The sequence below is a fragment of the Argopecten irradians genome, chromosome 9, assembly GCF_041381155.1.
Source record: "Argopecten irradians isolate NY chromosome 9, Ai_NY, whole genome shotgun sequence".
Classification (NCBI taxonomy): Eukaryota; Metazoa; Mollusca; class Bivalvia; order Pectinida; family Pectinidae; genus Argopecten; species Argopecten irradians.
In genome coordinates, this window is record NC_091142.1 from 34,077,448 (window position 1) to 34,101,987 (window position 24,540).

The window sequence follows — 24,540 nt, forward strand, 5'->3', positions numbered from 1 at the left end:
TCACAATAATTCAAATAGGAAAGGGATATTTCTAGTGAAAGTTTTATTATGTCCATTACTGTTATAGAAACTTAAAATCCACTAAATGATAAATTGCTCGATAATAGTTGCCGTTGGGGTATTCACACGTTTTTACCAGTATTTATCATATCCCTTCTCACCCCTATTTGTGATAGTGGTTTTATCAGGCGCTTTGATGGAATAGTCCATTCTAGTGTTTAAAGGTTAACTTACTAGGGGTAACAAAAGTTTTCAGCTAAGATTATTTTTACACTCATGATTATTTCATATTCTAAACTGATAAGTGACAGGTAAAAAGTCAAATAACTTTGACCTAGTAGCTTTCATAACAGAAAGGACATGTAGTGATAGGCTCACATATATGTATACAGGAATTTTGTCTTTCAGTGATATTAACCTGTGTATAACAACTACCTACAGGATATGTGATATTAAACAGGTGGTTTTTATACAGAGGTGGTCGCTCAGACAGGTTTTACTATATAATACAAAGTTGCTTCTGAATAATATATCGAGTTTTGTATGAAATTTTTTATCTGTGCTTTAGCACAAAACACAGCTTTCTGTTGATCTGGCCCTTATCATTCATTTTAGATATTTCTTTATGAAATTCAATTTCCTCTCTCTTGACTTGAAACTATTGGATTATCAAAACTTTTTATGGAAAAATCAATACATTTATGATTCAGAGTTTGAAATTAGTTATTAAGTGCCAGGTTATCATGTGAGGATATGTCAAGTCAGTTATACAATACCAGAATGGGATGAAATGTTCATTTATAAAGTAGGTCATTTCTGATTGTATTACTTAAATCAGATGTGATTTTATAGTATACATTGATATCTTAGAAGTTAGGGTCTAAACTTATGTAAATGATGATAATTTAAAACACACACCAAAGAACTGTATAACAGCTAGAATTCTTTTCAAAGCTTTTTTTCCCCGCTTGATTTTTATTAATAAGGGCTGGAATAGCCAAATTGTCAAGTTGTTTGACAATCTACCACTAGCCCTTTACCTCTTGGTCATGGTGGCTGAGTGGTTAAGGTATTTGACATTTTACCACTAGCCCTCCACCACTGGGTCATGATGACTGAGAGGTTAAGGTGTCTGATATTCTACCACTAGCCCTCCACCACTGGGTCATGATGACTGAGAGGTTAAGGTGTCTGATATTCTACCACTAGCCCTCCACCACTGGGTCATGATGACTGAGAGGTTAAGGTATTTGACATTCTACCACTAGCCCTCCACCACTGGGTCATGATGACTGAGAGGTTAAGGTGTCTGATATTCTACCACTAGCCCTCCACCACTGGGTCATGATGACTGAGAGGTTAAGGTGTCTGATATTCTACCACTAGCCCTCCACCCAAGGGTCCTGGTCATGATGACAGGTTAGCACTACCACACCCAAAGGGTCCTGGTGACTGAGAGGTTAAGGTATTTGTTATTCTACCACTAGCCCTCCACCCAAGGGTCCTGGTGACTGAGAGGTTAAGGTGTCTGATATTCTACCACTAGCCCTCCACCACTGGGTCATGATGACTGAGAGGTTAAGGTGTCTGATATTCTACCACTAGCCCTCCACCCAAGGGTCCTGGTGACTGAGAGGTTAAGGTATTTGACATTCTACCACTAGCCCTCCACCCAAGGGTCCTGGTGACTGAGAGGTTAAGGTGTCTGATATTCTACCACTAGCCCTCTACCTCTAGGGTATTGTGGCTGAGTGGTTAAGGTATCTTACATTCTACCACTAGCCCTCTACCTCTAGTTCATGGTGGCTGAGTGGTTAAGGTGTCTGACATTCTACCACTAGCCCTCTACCTCTAGGGTATTGTGGCTGAGTGGTTAAGGTATCTTACATTACTACATTCTACCACTAGCCCTCTACCTCTAGGTCATGGTGGCTGAGTAGTTAAACTGTCTGACATTCTACCACTAGACCTCTACCTCTAGGTCATGGTGGCTGAGTGGTTAAGGTGTCTGACATTCTACCACTAGCCCTCCTCTGGGTCATGGTGGCTGAGTAGTTAAGGTGTCTGACATTCTACCACTAGCCCCCCACTTCCCAATCTGAACAGAACTATCAGGGAATTAATTTGCCTATTGAACAAGTAGATGGAATTCAGCAGGCTGAAAATTTTGCTATCCAGACAGATTGAACTGGGGATCAAAAGTTTAGACAATCAAGGGTGTTGTCAGAATAAATCTATATGTATCTATGTATTCTATTGGCAGAAATATTTACTTAATTATCGTTATGCAGGATATGTTGAGGTTTGTTTTAGACAGGTATATACTCTGAATTTCCTCCTCCTCCAAACCGTGGCTCATACTGAGATAATCCTAGCTGTTAATGGGATGTTAGATAAAAACAAAACTACAATGTATTGGTATGACACACTTACATATACCACACCATTAGCTGCCATGTTGTTAGGTGATACTTAAGGCCCGTCAAGGAATGCTCATGGTCAATTACCGCACGATTTGTACCCAGTGAGGATTTCTACTATTTCAGTAAACCACAGAAAATAAACATTGGATATTGCTCACATGAACGTAAATGGGATTTTTCCTCCTATAAAATGGCCGTACTTCACAGCAATTTATTTCTCAATTTGGGTGTTTTTTAATGGTTATGGGTCATTAGTTGGTGACTAGCCCAGGGTTTGATTTTGGTTGACGATAGAAATCCCAAGTAGATGTGTTAGTAGTAATGTACCTGTAGGTTTTCTACCTGTGCTTTCAGATAAAAAATAATGATGGATTATGCCTAAAACGAAAATGATTTCTTAAAAGTATTTTTTGCTGTATTCTGACATACTGCATGTTAAATTATACAAAATATCAATTATCATGAATTTTGCCATAAATTTTTTTATTGTTGTAATTGGGTAAATTTTCATTAAAATTGTATCACCTAAAATCTAAGGGAAGGCTGTCATTTGGAGAGCAAATATCTTAAATGCACTTGCATTTTATAAGTTAATGGTTTCTACTTTATCCAGATAATTGTAATTTTTATAATTTTGAACATAAAAATTCACACAAATAAGTGTTTAATATGTCTTCATTTAAACTTAAATTGAAAGACTCTGATGCAGAAGTTAGCACATTGTGACTTCAAATTGAAATTTTGATGATAAAATATAGGTATAATGATGTTACAGTGATCCCAGCGTGATGTATTGTTACACCCCTGGGCTGGGTGGTTATATTATATCGTCATGACTCATAAATGAAACTACTTTCTGATTTGCATTGTCATCAGAACCATGAGTTAGTGTAATGGACCTTGATTATAATTCAGCTGTATATAGCAGGATCTGTTTTGTTGTTGTTTTCTTCACTGCCAAATAAAGCCTTTATAGACAATTATAGACTGTTAAAATGTAAAAAATCCCCATGAAGACATGGCTGTACATATGTCCATTCCTGATTTCAATTTCAACAAATTTTATTTCAAATATTATTTGAAAAGGATTCCTGATTTAGAGTAGCTTTACTTTATCATATGTCTAATAAGAATACTTTTTTCTCTGTGTAATGTATTGTGATTTTATATGTGACACTTTAATAATAAAATATTTGAATTGAATTGGGAATAGGATGTCTAAAATTTGTTCTTGATAGGCTGACCAAACATGACAGATGTTGTCAACACACCAGTAATATGTTGGGAATGTGATTTAGGTTTATCTGACCATCAGCCATGACAGAACCTTATAAATATGTCCATATTATGATCAGACTGGTCAGTGTTGGTCAGTTATGCTGTAATGATCTAATCTCTTGGACCACTGGTCAGTATTGTCCACTCACCCTGTTAAGGACACCCCAGGGGTCATCTGGTCATTGGGAATGTTAATGTTCACTCAGCTCTGAAATTACAGTAAGATTATCTGGCCATTAAATTGTACCAGTGATAATGTAAAGTCAGAAGATCAACTATTAGAAGATTCCTGTGAGAAAAGTCAGGAGACTTGTGTGAGGAAAGTCAGGAGACTTGTGTGAGAAAGAGGAGACTGTGTGAGAAAGTCAGAGATTCCTGTGAGAAAAGTCAGGAGACTTGTGTGAGAAAAGAGATTCCTGTGAGAAAAGTCAGGAGACTTGTGTGAGAAAGTCCTTGTGTGAGGAGTCAGAGATTCATGTGAAAAAAGATTTTATGAGATCACTTTGGAAAATGAAACTAGAAAAGTCAGGAGTTTGGGGATATTCTGTGAGAAAAGTCACTGATGTTTTCTGTGGAAAATTGATGTTTTGTTTTGAGAAAAACCGGAAAATTTTCATAAAAATAAAATGTAAGACCTTACTGTGAGAAATGGTTTGAAACTCTTTTACAAACATATCATTTCCCTCTAAGTACTTATAAGGATTTTCAAGAGAGATTCAGGAGCTACCAATAGTGAAAAATAAGGATTTTCAAACACAGAATTCAGGAGATTCCATAGTAGAAAAAGGATTTTCCAAAAAGAGAATTCAGGAGATCCCGTTCGTGAAAAATAAGGATTTTTAAGAATTCAGGAATCCCATAATGAAAAATCAGGATTTGTCAAACACAGAGATCCTATAGTGAAAAAAAGGATATATAATTATTTTAAAGAGAAAATCAAGGATAAGAATAGACAAAATTCAGCAGATGTCATAGAAAAAAGTCGGAAATGTGCAGTGAAAACACTGTAAATATTTTTTGTAAAATAAGTTTGTAAAAAAAAATCTATTTAGAGAGAACATCAAAGAAATTGGTTTGGATAATATTCACCAACGGTCATCTCTAAAAGACAAATAGATCTTTATACATACAAATGAATTAAAGAGAAAACAACATCTAAACAATTTCACTTGGATAAAACTGTCAATATTTTGTTTTGTTTGATAGGTTCAAATACCTCAGGGCCCTGATTGACAGGATGTATCAACCGTGACTGAAAAAAAAATCTAGAATTATAAATAACTCTATTGAAAAAATAAATTTAGCTAAAGGTTTTGATAGATTGAATCTAAAACATATATATCAGATAGGAATGAAAGTGTTTTTATGTATTCAAGTAAACGTTAAAAAACAGGTAGACCTTGAAATTACGGTCACAGGGAAAGTACTGAAGTACAGAGGGCCTACTGTGTATATCACCAACATACACGATAATATTTTACGTTTTTTCGGTCACTGTTCAAATGAGCATCTTCTCTATAGAAGAAGTGGATCGGATTACGCTCTAGTCTGGATACCTGCGTCTTTTGGCAATTCCTGAGGAACATGATTGTGTTTGGTGGGAGTGTCAATATAATAGCCATGTAGGGCATTGTTAAACCTACGGCCATACAGAGTGTGTATATATATATATATATATATACTAAAAGGTGACATGGTCCAGTGATTTCTCAAGCAGCCAAGCGACCCATTAGTTTAAATCTTGTATCATCCGTCCTCTCACCTGGGCTTAGGACTAACGAGATATGGAATACAGGTGAAAGTAGACAATTAGTGTTTATTGGTACTGGACAGTGATGGACATAGGAAAGCTGGCTGGGGAACTTGTTGTGAAAAGTTTTTGAAAAATTCTGAATGAAACATTCAAGGTATTGATGATTTCACACATGTAAATTGTTAAAAGAGGACAAATTGAATTTCAAATGTGAAATACATTACTGGTTACCGCGGTAACAGGATACCTTAACGAAATATAGAGTGTGTATATTTGAGTGTAAATTTCGCTAACCAAAAGAAATTGAAGTAGATTTCAAAGTTTCGATGGATTACAGGAAAGATTGAATTCTGTGCTCAGGAGTAACTCTGATATGGCAATATGTGATTGAGGTAAAAAGTGAAAATTAAGACATTTACCGGCAGGATATATATTACATACAAGTGAGTCACAGCTTAATTTGTTCTGAAATGTGCCTCTATACCAGGATTTGAAGGTAATGTTCAGGGCAATGAGACGATCAAGACTGAGGAAGGTTTAAGTTTACTGCTTCTAGTTTTTGATGACAGGAATTTGATTTAATTATGTAGTCCTAACTGAATTGGATAAAATGTTTCACAAGATAAGATTGTTTAGAACTTAACGGAGAAAACACGGTGGAAATGTGAAATGGATGTGTATTACTTGGAATGGTTTGGAATCAAAGCTGGAGGTATAAAAATGCTTAAAATGTGAGATTTTAAAAGAAATATTCTAAGGATTTGTAAAACAAACAAAATGGCTGAACCTGAGGCAGCAAGTAACCGTAAGACTGCACCTCCTTTGAAGTTTACATCCATGACGAAAAACAATTCATTTACATCATTGTCAACATCAGCCTCCATTTCAAAGCCACGACTTCTAACGGCACCAAAATCTCTTGGTTCATCTTTGGCATCAAGGTCACTAGTTACTTCAAGGTCAAGAGGATCTTCTCCATCATTTTCAAGATTCCAGGTAGATTCTAAAAATGGTGACTCAGGCTATGGAATAGATAAATCAGACAGTTCAAAAGTTATAAAACAACCAAACAGCTTATCACATTCTGAAGGAAAACCTACTTTAAATGGACCTACATCATCTGATTTTTCTAATCCAAGGTCATCGTCATGGTTAAAAAGGCCAAGGTCACAGCCTTCACTTCAGCATAATAACTCTAACCCTCAGCTGTCAACAGACATCTGGAATGAAAAGTCATCAGCAATTGACCTTCAGAATGACCTTGGGTCAAGGTCAGGACTCATATTTGGAGCCAATAAGCAAGAAATATCAGAGGAAAGATCAGAGATTGAGACACAAACTGTCGCAGCATTGTCACTAAAAAATGAACCAAATAATTCAAATGTAGCCACAGCATTAAATAGGGATGCCTTTGATCAGAATCAGAACATAAAAAGGTTATCTCCCTTAAAAAATGTTGATAAATTATCCAAAATTGAGGAACCATGCACTAGTGGTTATGATGTTGAGGATTCTTCTTCAAGCAGAAATAAGAAAGACGATTTACCTCCACAACCAGTAGAGGAGTCAGCAGTTAATGATTTATCAGAAACTACAAATATCCCTGAAGACAATCACAAGGGACATAACTCTGATTTACCAACTAGCAGCATTAATGAGAACAAAGATGATATGGAGTCCAAGGTTATTCCAACTGAAAGTAAGAGTCATGGTGATCAGGAAGTGAATACAGGACAGAGTGAGGATGATGTCACATGTGATGAACCTGACGGTACTACACAGACATTTACAAGTTCTGCTTTTCTAGTGTTGTCGACAGGACAGACAGAATCAGACCAGCGGTCATCACTACCAGATACTGATGAACCAGACATACCTCAAACACAGGACAAAATAAAAACCCATCAGATACAATCTATTTCTCTACAGAAAGATTCGGATGGTGTAGCCTTGTCAATGCAACAGATTATTAACATTGATGTTAAAGCAGAGGAAGGTAGCCAATCAGCAGCCAATGTTTCATCAGCTCATGACAATGTCCAAATGGAAATATCAGAAACAACTAATCAAAAATTACCTGAAATATATGTTGAAGATTCAAAACCAGGAGCCAAAACCTCAGAACCAATTTCTCAAACACAACGTGAAATAATACAAAACCCGTCACCTGTAAAACCAGTGGAAATTAAGACATTAAAGTCATCATTGAGAAAAAAATCTAGAATGACGTCCGATTCACAAACGGAAGTCAAAGAAACTACAACAAAACGTGAACATGATTCTGATAAAATGAAAGAAACAATAGTGTGTGACTCACTTAATGTGAAAACAAAAGTTGATGTCAAAAGAAAAGATGAGTTAAAAATGACAGATGATGTGAGAATGACAATAAAAACAACAGATGTGAAATTGATAGATGATTTGAAAATGACAGATTTGAAAACAGCCAATGTGAAGACGAGTAGTGATGCAAAACCAACAGTTGATTTGAAAACTACAGATGTGAAACCAACAGGTTTGAAAACTGCAGATATGAAACCGACCGACTTGAAAACTGCAGATGTAAAACAGACAGATGTGAAAACTACAGATGTAAGAACAACAAATGTCGAAATCTACGAATGTAAAACAAACAGATGTGAAAACTACAAATGTAAAGCCGACAGATGTGAAATCTACAGATGTGAAAACTACAAATGTAAGAACAACAAATGTGAAATCTACCAATGTAAAACCAACAGATGTGAAAACTACAAATGTAAGAACAACAAATGTGAAATCTACCAATGTAAAACCAACAGATGTGAAAACTACAAATGTAAGAACAACAAATGTGAAATCTACCAATGTAAAACCAACAGGTGTGAAAACTACAAACGTAAAAACGACAGATGAAAAAACACCAGATGTGAAAACTACAGCTGATCAAACATCAGACTTTTCATTGAAAAACAGTTGTGAAGGGGAAGAAGTGAAATCACTGTCAGTTTCCGATTATACAGAGCACACTTCATCTTTAGCTCTTCACAACAAGGACAGATCACGTGGTATATCAATACTTGGTACATCAAAGAGTTTGCTACAGGAACCAATGACACTCAGTTTAGACATATCAGGAGTTGAGTATATGAAGGATGAAGATGGAAAGAAGGAGGAAAAAGATGAAGGATTATCATTGAGCATGTCATCAACATCATCATTTATGAGAGGAAGTGACGACACAATGTCTGATCTGACAATATCTCCCCCGATATCTCCATTCAATAGTCCAGCCCATAAAAATACATCTACGTTTGTGACATCTACCCCAAAGTCTTTTATAAAGACGCCTAATAAAGGCAGTGAGCTGGTGCGTAGAAATTCGCTTCCATTGGTGGAATCTAACTTTTCAGAAAATTCCTCTCTCAAATATTCATTGGTTGACATTGACTTGACAAACTCTTATAGACAGAAAGATTCTAAAGCAGAATTAAAATCTCCAAATGTAACAAAATCGCTGTCGTTTTCATCAGGAACCCCATTAGCTGAAGCCTTGTCTTTGCCGACACCAAGTCCTCGTAGGAAACCCAGAGTTTCTCGACGCACATCCCAGAAGCTTATACGCATGGTAACTTGTCTATTTCATTCATTCGTTTATATCGTCAAGTAGATTTAGTTATATTGAATTTTTCAGTTATATCATATTTTTAGGGCATTTTTAAGTTCTTTTCTTATAATTGAAGTTTAATTATTCAGATCGCAATCATATCAGTTTTATTTACAATGTTGAATATTTTGAGCTCTAAGAGACATACGTGTCCTCAAAATAAACTTGTTGACAGAGCCTTGAACTCAATAAAACAAAATTGAGTTTGAAAACATTATAGGTTGCCAAGGTCACTTAAGTAGTAGAGTTCCTGTAGAAACACTATTGACATACTGCCTGTATCTGGTAACTGAGGGTTTCCAACTCCTGACCCAGAGCTGAAGGACTATAAGTGCTAATGTGTTTCGATACCTTGATTAGATGACTATAGTCCCAAATCGTTAACTTTTATACATACCACTGGATTATCTCCCCCTAGTTTTTAACTCAGAATATTTTTATGATTTTTATATTGTAAAGAATGGTGACCAGCCAGCCTTTTGGTAAATACGTATACAGCCCCTTGTAAACATATGGCCCCTGATAACCGAGACTGGCAATCATTACTAGTACAAATACCCCAAATTTCCAAGGATTTCTGGATCTTGCTAACATACCTGGTATGTGCATTTTAATGTGTTATTTGAGTATAATCAAGAAACTGAAGTGTCTAAAAGCTTTAGAATTGAGGCGCACTGGTAACTTATTTACATATCTGTGTGTTCTGATACATATATTTCAGTTACTGCGTGTGCTATCAATTACCTGCATAAATTACTTTGCATTTTTTTGTCTGAGATGATGTCTCAAGTTTAAATCTTGAGCTACTCACATTATAATTAATTGAGTATGAATATATAAGTATGGGGCTTTAATTTTTTGAAAACTTGAGTCTTCAGAAATTTTAAAGATACCAAATACTGCCTGTCTATATATAAACTTTATCATTGCTTTTTAAATTAAGTCATTTTCGTTTGATTTAAGTGAAACAATATGCTCAATAAATGTTTCTAAAATTATAACATTTTAGGTTTGCCATTAAGTGGTGAAGCTGTTTAAGCAATGACACTTGGCAATTCTGCTGTCATCTTTGTTATGTGACATAACTATAATGACGTTGAGTGTTTTAGTTTGTTTTAACTTTTGTTGTGGATATATTATATTTTTGTTTCACCTGGAATTCCCTGCCTGGGAGATAGGTCGCTAAATTTGTACCTGATGCCCTCAGTGAATGATTGACTAAGGAGACTGAATAAGAGATATTATTTTTTAACTAAATTTCTTCCAAATGTCTCCCTTAACAATTTTTGTTAACATTGAGTTGAGCGTTTGCTCCTATGAGGAAGGTCTTTGTTCTGTCCCGTGGCCGAGACACCATTATAGCTATAAAGGTCATATTTACTGATGCTTTTTAATTGTTAGCCTAAAAGGTCTTATCACTAATCATTAGAATAAGATCTGAGAGATGGTGATGTTATGTTTGATGACATCAGCAGTATGCTTTGGTGAGATAGCACTATAAACAGGCAGAAGTTCCACAAGGCATATCCAGGGGAGACAACCCATAATAACCTTAGATATTGATACGAAGCTAAGCAAAATAAATCAAACTACACTAATCCTGGAATTCATGAACTAATTTGTGACTTCATCTATGAATATTAATACATATATACATAATTATTAAACTACTTCATAAATCATAATACATACATAGAATTATTAAAATATTATACTACTCGAAATTTGCTAAGGATCACTTTTATTTTGTAGTATATCAAATTCATTTAATTGTACAAGTTCATTAAAATACTTTAATGATGTCTTTAAGATGTCTAAACACAGGTTCCAACTATGGGAAAAGGAAAACTATGGAAACACAGGTGCTCGATACATTACTTGCGAAACAGAGCTACCCCCAAAAATCACAAAAACACAGCAATGGGAGCGAAAATGAAATTCGCGTTAAATCAGTTTTCTCATGTAATTTTCATTTCATTATATTGTGTGACGTCCCCTAGCTTCATTAAGACTTCGAAGATGCATGCTCGCAATTAAGTCCCGTTTCCGGTTTTGCTGGGTAGATGCCCATTCCTCTTGCAGGGCCTGTTCCATGTTTTTGCAGTGACCTTTGATGGTAAACGCGGGAAGAAATGGATTACTGTAGCATGTCCTACACGTGCTCTATCGGATTTAGATCCGGGGAACAAGCAGGCCAGTCCATGCGTTCGATAGTTTCCCTCTGAAGTTCGTCGCCGGAGGTTTAGTAACGCTACGTCACTACAAAATGACTTCATAAACGCCACTGGAACTCGAATATCTACGCAATATGTACATAATCATACAGACTGAGGTTCCGTAGACCTGCAGAGAGGATTCCCTTGACTGGGAGGCATACTCAGGCTACACTTACATGGGCCCACGATCATGCGAGATGGACTATCAGAGACTTGAGCCTTGTTCTGTTCACAGACAAGTCCAGATTCTGTCTCGACTTCACAGACAGGCGTGCTAGAATGTGGAGACTACCAAATGAACGATTTCCTACAGCCAACGTCTCCGAACACGACCGACATGGCGTCAGGTCTGTAATGGTCTGGGGCGGTATAAGTATCCAAAGAAAAACAGATCTCCCATGTCTTCTCAAACAACAATTTGATAGCCCAGAGGTACTGCGATGAAGTCCTCGATGTCTACATTAGACCATATGCTGGTGCTATCGGTCCGGAATTCATTCTAATGGATGATAACGCTCATCCACATAGAGCTCGAGTCTCTGTCGCCTATCTTCAGAGGAAAACTATAGAATGTATGGACTGGCTTGCTCATTCTCCGGATCCAAATCCGTTAGAGCACGTGTGGGTCATGCTACAGGAATTCTTCCCGCGTTTACCAGCCAAGGTCACCGCAAGAACTTGGAACGGCTCTGCAAGAGGAATGGGCATCCATCCAGCAAAACCGGAAACGGGACTTAATTGCGAGCAAGCGTCGGCGATGTCGCAGTGTTGTTGAAGCTAGGGGACGTCACACAATATGCTGAAATGAAAATTACATGAGAAAACTGTTTTAATGCGAATTTCATTTTCGCTCCCATTGCCGCGTTTTTGTGATTTTGGGGGGTAGCTCTGTTTCACAAGTAATGTATCGAGCACTCGTGAAAAATCCATAGTTTTTCTGTTGGAACTTGTGTTTAGACATCTTAAAGACATCATTAAATCATTTTTATGAATATTGTACAATTACATGAATTTGATATACTGAAATATAAAAGTGATCCATAGCAAATTTTGAGTAGTATATTAAACTATTTCATAGTTCTTAATACATACATAGAATTATTAAAATATTTCCAGGTGAACAAACTAGGAACAAAATCCTATAAATAGATTTGAGCTAGTTTACATATTTGAGCTAGTTTACATATAAGTTGGCCAGTTTCCACCTTAGCAGGTAGATTGTTAGTGTGGTGTCATTGAGAATATTCAAGGTGCCCTACTGAATATTTTGTTACAAAAGACCAGAACTACCTATCATCTGTACTTGGGTGGACAGGTGTAGTAAACGAGAATCACACAGGTAAATATTCCCCTTCATCTTCATAACAGTGATAATTCTTTTGTAAATAATGATACTCTTTACACCCTTAAATTTGAAGTAGCATTATCCAGATTCATTGATAGAAGAGTCTAAAACCACTTTAGAGGGGTGTCAAAATTCAAGTAAAAAAGCTTAAAAACTTTAAAAACAGATATAGACTAAACATTCATAATCTGTCTATTTTCAGAAATGTCGGGTAAATAACATACCTGTAATATTAACGAGAACTCGCCCATTATTTCTGAGGGGTCCGTTTGGATTTAGTTACAGCAATAATGTAAATCTTACTAGATTAAAAGATTTTTAGTTACAGAAAAATCAGAATGTAGCCATTAACCGTTTGTCAAGTTAAAATTTAATTGTTAATGATTTCTATGTTAATGGATATTTATTAGTGTGTTAACAATAGTGAAATCTAAAAGTTGGGTTGTAGATACTTATCTATAAGGGGAGATGGTTATCACTGGCAAAGGCTTTTTATCTCGTTAGAGTGAGTAATACACCTATAATGGCTTCAGGTATATATATACATATGTAACTTGTGGTATTGTTAGAGTTTATAATTTGTGTATGTAGAGTTTGAGTAAGGTATAAGTGTACATTGTATTACATATATATTTACATTGTTTTGTGTACATTACTACATTTACATTGTGTAAAATACTTTGTACATTGTATATTTTGTGGTGTACATCGTATTATGTACATTTAAATTGTGTGTTGTACATTTTATGATGTACATTGTATGATGAACAGTGTACATTGTACGATGTACTGTACATTGTATGATGTAGTGCATTGTAATTGTATTAAGTACATTTACATTATGTAAATTACTTTGTACACTGTATGATGTACATTGTATGATGTACATTGCATGATGTGTAAAGTACATTGTTATGTGTGTATATTGATATAAGGGGCCACATCACTAAATGGTTAGGTATTCTGACATATACTAGTGCCACTACAGTCCTCCACCTCTGTGTTTAGAGTTTAAATCCAACGTTACTGACCAGTGGTCTGTGGTTTTCCCCTGGATATTCTACAGTTATTGGGATGTTATCTATAAAATTGCAGGTCATAAATATGAGCCTCACCACCAACTCCTTACTGAACTGTATACTTAGTATTGGTCAGTGTTACATATGAGAATGACTAGGTTTTTATTGACCCACAAAAAAAATAAATACTGACTGTGCAAATCAGCCTAGAATAAACTATACGAGAAGTCTTTTGGGCCCAATATATCTACAGCTGATATTCTATAGTGAATGGCTCAACGGTTCTATAGTGACAGTTTGATGGTTTGGTGCCAATTTGGCAAGAGAGGATGCTGATGGAAATCAATAAGGCCAAAATGATCCTGGCATCTGTAAATGGTACCATAAAAAGTGGATGACCACGAATCCTTTCGGCTGGACCTATGATTTTATGGTTTTATTGATTTAAGACAAAATTATTCTGAAAGAATGAAATGAGTAGTACAGTCTAGCTGATATACAGTGTAGTAGTTTCTAAGAATAAAACAAGGTTTAAGATTTTCTGTAGAAAGAGAAGTTAAGAAAAATTTCTTATTTAATATTTTCTTTTCTTTATGATTTGAATTGGGCTGATGACTGTCAAGGTGAACACATCTAGGTAAACCCCATATAATGTTTTAGTTGTCATATGAAATATGAAAAATCAGTACCGCACTATCTGGTTATAAACCTTTACATCTTAGAACAAATAAAATATTTCATTAATGGCACAAAAAAGTCAGAACAATGAATTTATTTGTATTAAAATCTTCCTGTTTCACACTCATGTAGACAGGTTTTCGTGCTATATACAACATTACTCAGGAAGTTTTTTTGAGTGTAGTTCAGTGTTCCTGTATAGATTAGTATTACAGGTCTGTATAATGGAGGAAATGGGAGTTATTTATGAGGTGAAGACCTTGATTTCTTATTTATTTATATATTCACTTTTGAAAAAAACATTTTACAATTTTTAAAGTCTATTTGGTGGAGAACTGTCTAGATTTTAAGAAATAGGTGGTTATAGATTATTTTGATTTGAGCTTTAGAAGTGTTGAAAATTATTTTTATATGAACTTCCTTTCATACATATGTGCATTTGTATTTACAATTTAAATTATTTTCTTGCTTTTATCACCGGTTGTTAAAGTACCCAAGTAATCACACTGGAAATTTTTTTTTGATATTGTTAGTAAGATTTGTAAGAAAAAGTAATTTTTGCAGGCTGGATAAAGGAAGAAAGTTGAGTCTTTGGATTTTCTCATTAGGAAAAATAAAGCTTGACATTATGAGAGGCAACCTGTAATAATTTTTCTCTTACAAAGTCTCTACGATTTTCTAATGAAAGGAATAGACAAGAATTAGGAAATAAGTATTTAGAAGATTTGCAAATAGCCAACACCAAAGCAGACTTCTCCCTCACCAGGTTCTGAAGTATATTGAACTCATGAAGAACAATTTTTTCAACTGAAGATTGACCAACTTTTCTTAGATATGTGTGGTTATTAACATTTTCGGTGACAAGTGACGGGCTATTACCATATTTGAGACAGATCAGAGTTCTGACCTAATTTCCACTGACCAACTTTTTACTATTTTTCAGGATGATGATGAGTTTATCGGATTTGCCACGCTGCCCGACCAGGTCCATAGAAAAGCAGTCAAGCGCGGTTTTGAGTTCGGACTTATGGTGGTCGGTAGGTATAATCAGATGTCTCTCTCTCTCACTGTCCATTTGTATGTATACAAAGCTTGTTATAACCGCTACCATTACAATACTCCACAATTTGTATGGCTGTTCACTTTGACATATATCAATGTAAAATGTAATGGTACCTAAAACTGATAGTCTTATCAGTATATGGAGGATGTAACTTCCTTTGATCCAATTCGACCTCTATCCATGTCAGAGTTCACGACCTTAGACTGCAATGAGATTTGTATGAGACTAAAATGATATATATAATTAAACTTTAAAGTAATAGAAGTGAGTATAGTTCATTTCTAAGTTTAAGATGTCTGTTGAGAAACATGATATGATGTTTACATGTGTTATGTGCTGGTCACAAGCCTGAGATTCAATAACAGCTAGCATTCACCTAAGGGTAGGGTCAAAAAGGGTCATCTTGGCTATATCAATAAATACAAACCACTCCTTCTATGAAACCATTAAAGCAACATCACTAAAAATTGGACATTCCAAAAAGGTTTGGAATCAAAATTGTACAAATGGTCAAACTTGATCCCCACAGGTGTCACAAGGGCAGGACTGAAGAGGGTTCAATACTCTATAAATAAAAAAAAACCCAACTGATCAGAAATTAAGATATAGATGTCGTTAATTGGTTAAAAATACCAAAGGTCCATGTAGACGGGTTTATAATCTTCTACCCAGTCCTAACTTTAATGTCTTCTCAAAACTGAGGAAGTGTTTGTAATACATCTTAGAAAGGAGGTTTAGCATATTTGCTTAAGTGTCCAGTAATACAAGCCCTTTGGGACTCTTATTTAAAAAAGCCTCTACTAGCTAGTTTTAGCCACGCCCTGTCACAGACAAATGTTGGTTCATATGTAACAGGAACGATCAGTACAAAATAACCAAATACAACAAATTAAACCAAATTAGAGGTGATCAGGTGGTGTAGTGGTCCAATCACTTGCCTTTCAACTAGCTGGCAGGGGTTCGAATCACGGCACGGACGTTAAAAAGGTCAGGGTCACCTGTCCAATCACATCAGCTTTCTCTTAAGCACTTAGTTTTCCTTCCACTGAAAGACCCCTTGCACACTTTCATCTGGGCCATTGAAAGTGATTTGTTTTTGTAAAATAAATGTGATTTATATTACAACCAAAGCAATCATTCTGTCCTTTATCACCTGTATTGTTTGTATCTCGTTACAGGTGAGACAGGGCTGGGGAAGTCCACCCTGATCAACAGCCTCTTCCTGACCGACCTGTACAAGGATAGGACGATACCAAACGTAGAAGGTAAGACATTACTCATACACCAGGGGATTATCTCTAGTCTTTGTCATATTCTGTTAAATAGGATGTTTTCTAGGAACACACAACAGTTATTTCAACAGAATTTCTATTTCCAACATTTGAGATACAGTTATCTCCCTTAAGTAATTTGTTCCCTTGGTATTTCATCAGTATATTTGTTTTGTGTTATTAAGTGATGTGGTTATTGTTTCATTGTCTAGATTAATTAACTCGCATATAAAACCATATATCTTTACACCAATCATAGATACTGTTAAGAAGACAGTACAGATTGAGAAGAAACAACTTGAGATAGAAGAACGTGGAGTAAAACTCCGTCTCACCATTGTAGACACACCAGGCTTCAACGACTCCGTTAACGGGGAAAAGAAGTAAGTTCTGAACTAATTTACATTTCCAATTTAAAGTTCATACAAAATGTTTAATATGGATTCAGCTGATCTAAGAGAAAGTATTTTAAAAGTGATAAACCTATGTGCACATCTGGAGTCCTTTACTCATGTAGATGGTAAATGTTAATGAAAAAAATGCCAAGAACAATACTGGAATATAACTAGATAACGTGAAAAGTTGTGCCAGTTGAATTCTTTTTAATTGGATATGTAATTAAGTATATTTGTATATATCTGTTTCCAGTTGGACGCCCATCATAGATTATATTGACAATCAGTTTGATCAGTACTACCAGGCTGAAAGTGGACTCAATCGTAAAAATATCCAGGACACTCGTGTCCACTGCTGTCTATATTTTATATCTCCGTATGGACACGGGTAAGTAACTGGACACTCGTGTCCACTGATGTCTGTAATTTATATTTCCATTTGGACACGGGTAAGTAACTGGACACTCGTGTCCACTGCTGTCTGTATTTTATATCTTATAATTTATATATTTTTTATAACTGGACATATATGGTCATTATGGACAGGTGACATTTTAAATTGATCTTTATAGAGTATGTGACCTTTATAGAGTGTGATGACCTTTATATAAACCTTTATAGAGTGTGATGACCTTTATAGTGTGATGACCTTTATAGAGTGTGATGACCTTTATAGTGTGTGATGACCTTTATATAAACCTTTATAGAGTGTGATGACCTTTATATGACCTTTATAGAGTGTGATGACCTTTATATGACCTTTATATGACCTTTATATGACCTTTATAGAATGTGATGACCTTTATATGACCTTTATAGAATGTGATGACCTTTATACAGTGTAATGACCTTATATGACCTTTATAGCGTGTGATGACCTATATAGAGTATGATGACCTTTATAGAGTGTGATGAACTTTATATGACCTTTATAGAGTGTGATGACCTTTATATGACCTTTATAGAGTGTGATGACCTTTATATGACCTTTATAGAATGTGATGGCCTTTCTAAAGTGTTAATTATGACCTTTATAAATCTAGACACAAGTATTTTGTACCGACACATGAACTTTTTACATAGGTGACCCTATTATACAGGTTGTCTTTAAATTATCAACAACTTAATTATTATTGATTGTTCACAGATACTTATATAGGCAATGCCTGTTGTTTGATCCTTTTTCGTTATTTGAAATAAAATTTGTTGAAATTGAAATTGGTCACAGATAACAATACCAGGACTTCTTCTATTTTTAGTCTGAAACCAGTAGACATAGCTGTGATGAAGAGACTCCATACCAAAGTGAACATTGTCCCTCTCCTAGCTAAGTCTGACATCCTCACGCCAAAGGAGGTCAAAAAGTTAAAAGCCAAGGTATGTTCAAACATTAAAAAGTGTGCTTATACAAGGGAGATAATTATTTTTGACATCATTCGTATTAATTTCATACTTGAAACAAATGAAGTGAAGTTTTTGAGAAAATTTGATGAATAAAGGAATTATTTAAACAAAACATTTTTTCATTAAGTTGTTGTAATATTGTATGTACTGTATCAAGGAGAACAAAATACAGATTTATAACTTTGTGTATTGTTTGTAGATATTAGATGAAATCAAGGAGAACAAAATACAGATTTATAACTTTGTGTGGTGTGTTGTAGATATTAGATGAAATCAAGGAGAACAAAATACAGATTTATAACTTTGTGTGGTGTGTTGTAGATATTAGATGAAATCAAGGAGAACCACATACAAATTTACCAGTTCCCTGAATGTGACAGTGACGAGGATGAAGAGTTTAAACAACAGGACAAAGCCTTAAAGGTGAGTTATCTCCCTTTACTATGACTGTATCGGGGAGGTTACCTCCCTTTCTGAAGATACACTTTTATTGAAGGTTATCTCCCTTATAAAATGTATAAGTTAAACCTACCATCCCCAAAGGTTTGTCAACTACAAGATCTAAAGTTCACAATAGCTGTCTTAAACCTGAATGAGATCTAGTTCTCAAAAGGTCAAAATATTTTTGTAGCATTGTAGGTTTATACCTGTTTAAACCTAGACAAGTTTTGATGTTTTCTTCTACTTTTTTATAGGCAGCCATTCCATTTGCTGTAGTAGGCAGTAATACAGTAGTGGAGGCAGGAGGCAAAAAAATCCGGGGTCGGATGTACCCTTGGGGAATCGTAGAAGGTAATGGTCATGTGTGTAAAGAAAGGAGCAAGACAATCTGGAATTAGAGGTATCCCTGGGGTTAGGGTAGAAGGCAAGGAAATCGGGTGTAGGATGTATTCCTGGGGTTAGGGTAGAAGGCGAGGAAATCGGGTGTAGGATTTATCCCTGGGGGTAGGGAGGGAGGCAAAATTAATCCAGGGTCGGATCATCAGTGGTCAAATGTATTCCTGGGGATAGGGTAGGAGGCAAGAATCTGAGATCAGATGTATTCCTGGGGATAGGGTAGGAGGCAAGAATCTGAGATCAGATGTATTCCTGGGGATAGGGAAGGAGGCAAGAATCTGAGATAAGATGTATTCCTGGGGATAGGGTAGGAGGCAAGAATCTGAGATAAGATGTATTCCTGGGGATAGGGTAGGAGGCAAGAATCTGAGATCAGATGTATTCCTGGGGATAGGGTAGGAGGCAAGAATCTGAGATCAGATGTATTCCTGGGGATAGGGAAGGAGGCAAGAATCTGAGATAAGATGTATTCCTGGGGATAGGGTAGGAGGCAAGAATCTGAGATAAGATGTATTCCTGGGGATAGGGTAGGAGGCAAGAATCTGAGATAAGATGTATTTCTGGGGATAGGGAAGGAGGCAAGAATCTGAGATAAGATGTATTTCTGGGGATAGGGAAGGAGGCAAGAATCTGAGATCAGATGTATTCCTGGGGATAGGGTAGGAGGCAAGAATCTGAGATAAGATGTATTCCTGGGGATAGGGTAGGAGGCAAGAATCTGAGATAAGATGTATTTCTGGGGATAGGGTAGGAGGCAAGAATCTGAGATCAGATGTATTTCTGGGGATAGGGTAGGAGGCAAGAATCTGAGATCAGATGTATTCCTGGGGATAGGGTAGGAGGCAAGAATCTGAGATCAGATGTATTCCTGGGGATAGGGTAGGAGGCAAGAATCTGAGATCAGATGTATTCCTGGGGATAGGGTAGGAGGCAAGAATCTGAGATCAGATGTATTCCTGGGGATAGGGAAGGAGGCAAGAAAGACGGAAACAGGAACATATGCGAAGGGGTTCTGTGTGTCATGATGAGATTAGATGGATATTTTATTGTTTATATATTCTGTACACCAACCTATCTGCTAGCCTGAATACTTAAATTTTCACTTTTGTTTAAATACAGCAGTGTGATTTACCGATACATTTCCTCAGCGATTAATTTTTGCGACATTCAATCATCCATGAAATAAATGAAATTTAATCAAGCATGGAAATGAGGTTTAATTACAGTATTCACAACATGACGTAGTTGAACTAGTAAATTATCACGATAGTTTTTTTCACTGATAGCAATAATATTGCAATACATGTAGTTAAAATTGCAGGCGATAGTCACCGGTCCCTAATATTGATCATATATAGTTAGAAAAACGCTGAAGAATTCTATAATGATGCAGTGGAACCTGGTATTATTGATGTCATCGAAAAAAGACAAATTCCATCTTATCTTAATTTCAGTCACAGACAATGGAGACTATCTGACTCCATTTCATTTCAAATATGTCAAACTATTTCAAATTAAAAAAGTATGTTAATGTATCCAATTTCAAATTGTATGGGCTCTTGTTTATTTTAGTATCTATAGGCAGATTTGTCCTGGGATCTCAATAACGTATACTTTTGTTTATGTTTTGTTATAAACAGTGTTCTGTTTATACTTACAGTTGATAACCCTAAACATTGTGACTTTGGAAAACTTCGTCAGATGTTGATCAGGTAGGTATCAATCTTAGGTAAATATTTGTTAGACTGTAGTTTACTAACAATGGTTCATGTAATCTAATAGCTGTGTCTTGGTGTATAATACCCTGTTGTGTTAGGGAGTCTTTCCTTTAAATGTATAAATCTGGTATCTTTGAGTTTAGATGATAGTCAAAATTGGATTTGAAAGCAAAACAGAAAAATGCAAAAAGAAAAAAGAAAAAACACAAAAAAGAAAGAAATAGATTTAGTATTATCTAGTATTAGGATTTGCTTTGTTCCCAGACTGTTATCGCTTAAAAAAAGTGTTTCCTAGAAATAGATTGAAATTTTAATAGCTTTACTGTTTCTATAACAGCACCCACATGCAGGACCTGAAGGATATCACAGCTGATTTACATTATGAGAATTATCGCGCCGAACACCTCGCTGAGGAGATGAAGAGTTCACAAAGGGAGAGAAGGTAATGATACCTATATAATTTGTATAATTTAGGTGGCGGTAATTTCCATATAATGATAAACTGTCTACAAATATAATCGAGATTTTGACGGTAATAGCCCTGTAGTGATAAAGCATTTTGACAGAAAGAGGACTGGTAAAGTCACCAACTGGTATTGACAGATATTTTTAAATTAATTGTCTTTAAATTCAAATAAAAATTGAATTAAGTTTTAATATTAATTGGAAAAAAATGGATTGATTGCATGTTTTGTATTGATAGACTGTTATAGAAGAAGTGTGGTTTGATAATATTTCAGCAAATTGAAGCGAGACTCCATTGTAAACTTGGATGCAGTTTCTGAGACTGACAGGCTACTCCAACAAAAAGAAGCTGAGGTTTGTTGTGTTTAGTTGTTTATTATTATTCATTATTAAGTGTTGAGGCATTGTTTTTAGCTGTACAGAGTAAGACAGTATTTCATGAATCACTGAAATCTAATACTAGATTATCTCCCCTTAGTTTTAAAAGTTGACAATTCTTTTCAATGGTAGCGTTTTGATAAAAAAGTATTTATAATAATTGGAATAGTGGTGTGGTCCATATTTATTTAAAGTAAAGGGGAGGTAACCTTATATAATTTCTTGTATGTTTTTCCCAAAATATTTTAGTTTAATTTGCGAAGGAAAGCAGAAGTACTTCAAAATTTAATTTAGAATTGATAGTGCTATATTAAAAATCTTTTCCCCACCAGATACAACGGATGCAAGCTATGCTGGCCAAAATGCAGGCCCAACTACAAAATAATCAGTCACCAGCTAACGGGAAAGTAGCCAATGGTTAGCTGGATTTTCACATCAACATTGATATCGTAAGGATGATTGATCATACGACAGTTAACGTGAATAGCTGAGTGGGAATTGGATAACTGTTACTGACGTCCTCATCTCGGACTATTTATAAAATGAGGACAATGAGAGCATGGAAGATACATAAAGTATGAACATTTAAATGTGAAATTCATTTCCTAAAATAAGCTGTGTTGCTGAAAAAACTTTGATGACTGAATAAACTGAATCATCGTTTGTGAAGTACCGAAATGGAGTATCGACTCGCAAGTTTATTTCAGTAAGTTAAAAACTCCTTTGTGAGTTACAGAGAAGGTCATTTCAGCTTTGGTTATATGGCATTAGTTATCTCCCTTGAGGGATAGATGTTTGATAGCTTACAGGGTACTACTAGGAACTCTAGATGTCCTGTTGATTTGAACATCCAAATCTAACTTATTGTTGAAGATCCTATCTTACTTTGATGGATAACTTGATCAGTTACATTGTAATTGAAGGATTTTAAATGAAAATATTTTAAGAATGTTAGGATTGATTTAAGCTCAAACATCTATATTATGTTACACATGAATGAAATTTTGAAAATAAATTCAGTGCTGGAAAGTTTATTTAGTACTTAAGTATCACATACAGGTCTGGTTTTGTCTGTTATATCTTACTGAAATGTCAAGGTCAATTGAAATGAATTTAATTGGCTGTTGAATGTGAGGTCATGTGAACATTGTGCAATATTTTCATTGGAAGGAAATTAGAGCTGTATGTATGTACCTATTTGATGTCTATATTTTTATTTTGATTTGATGTTGTCAGCCACATGATGGTAAAATTCATCCAGATTAATGGTTGATTCAGTTAAGTAAAATGGCAGTAGAACTCATTTCATGTAGACTTGTACAAATTCAAATACAGGGTTGCTGGAGGGTATTAAATGGCATATTACACGAAAAAGCGAAGAATTTATAAAAAGTGTTTCAAATTAACTATATGTAAAATTGGTGGATGCACGCCTGTTTTTGGTTTTAGGAAGAACATTATGGTAAATATTGATTTTTTTCATTGAAACGGACAAGCACAGTCTGATTTGTGTAACCTTCTTTATTTCCATTTTTTATCAATTAAATTTGTATGTTGTTTTTTTAAAGAACATGTAATATAAATATTGAAGGTGATGACCATACACAGTCTCTTATGTTGATGAGTAAAACAGGAAGCTGGCCAGGAAGGTTTGGTTATAAACCTGATGTCCATGTAATGTAAGAGATGTAGACCTCCAGTTATCCCTAGTACAGTATTATGCTACTTTTTAAACATATACATGTGTATTATCATTATATATATATATTAATTTATTCCACTTCACACTTTTTTCTACATCTTTAAAAATTACAATTTTATGACTGCTCCTTTAACACATACATTAGGATTACACTATATACGTATACGTTAATTTAAATTAAATTAGAAACCGAGAATAATTTCTAAAATACATTTTTATGACAGTTCTACGATAACACTTTATATACATTTGAATTAGATTTGACACCAAGAATAATTTCTTAAATACATTTTTATGATAGATCTCTATAAATAAATCTTTAGATTGAATTTGAAACAGAAAAAGTATAAGTAATCAAGATTTTGCTGTCGTAATTTAAGCTTGTTGATTTTCAGATCAATTACAAATTACAAGCTTTCATCCACATGCTACTTAAAAGGAGTGTTTACATTGTTGACCAAGGTATCAATCACATTTACTGTATTTATATACAGAATGTAGAATGTTTTTCACTCAAAAAGTTTTCAAAAAATTTCAAAGCATTTTCTTCAGGTTGTCAATTATGTTTAATGTTCAGAATTCCTTCACAATTTACATCAATATTCACTGGTTTTGTAACATGGATCTTATATTTATGTCAACATACTTATTTTCAGATTAGAAACCTTTTCCAAGGAAAGGCTTATGCCATTATGAATATTGTCATGATCAGCATCATAAATATCGACTGATGTCATCAAATCTCTATTGTCAAAGTTGGTTTGATACCAGTGTTTATAATATTTGAACTACCATTACAAAACTAAAAAAGGAATATAAAACTGTTAGTGATGTACATTTACATGTATTCTTGTTCTTTGTACAATTCATTATAGTGAGCGTTTTATTCATTACTTTTGTTTTATCCGATGATAACCGGATATAATATAAATAAAATGTATATGTAGTA

General features: G+C 35.0%; 1 protein-coding gene across 6 annotated transcripts in view; it reads left to right on the plus strand.

The window, feature by feature from the left end:
• The window catches only part of LOC138332131 (septin-2-like), a 75,763-nt gene extending 51,223 nt beyond the window's left edge, over nucleotides 1–24,540 (plus strand). For 4 of the 6 annotated variants that reach the window (XM_069280103.1, XM_069280104.1, XM_069280106.1 and 1 more), the window contains 11 exons: nucleotides 15,302–15,395; nucleotides 16,600–16,686; nucleotides 16,952–17,075; nucleotides 17,341–17,475; nucleotides 18,347–18,464; nucleotides 18,813–18,914; nucleotides 19,187–19,283; nucleotides 20,989–21,040; nucleotides 21,384–21,488; nucleotides 21,787–21,865; nucleotides 22,222–24,540. In XM_069280103.1, the coding sequence (XP_069136204.1) occupies nucleotides 15,302–15,395; nucleotides 16,600–16,686; nucleotides 16,952–17,075; nucleotides 17,341–17,475; nucleotides 18,347–18,464; nucleotides 18,813–18,914; nucleotides 19,187–19,283; nucleotides 20,989–21,040; nucleotides 21,384–21,488; nucleotides 21,787–21,865; nucleotides 22,222–22,311 (1,083 nt within the window). In that variant the 3' untranslated portion in view covers nucleotides 22,312–24,540. Of the gene's footprint in view, nucleotides 1–7,919; nucleotides 9,062–14,545; nucleotides 14,610–15,301; nucleotides 15,396–16,599; nucleotides 16,687–16,951; nucleotides 17,076–17,340; nucleotides 17,476–18,346; nucleotides 18,465–18,812; nucleotides 18,915–19,186; nucleotides 19,284–20,988; nucleotides 21,041–21,383; nucleotides 21,489–21,786; nucleotides 21,866–22,221 lie in introns of those variants that run through there. The other 2 variants (XM_069280102.1, XM_069280107.1) reach the window with 2 other exon arrangements.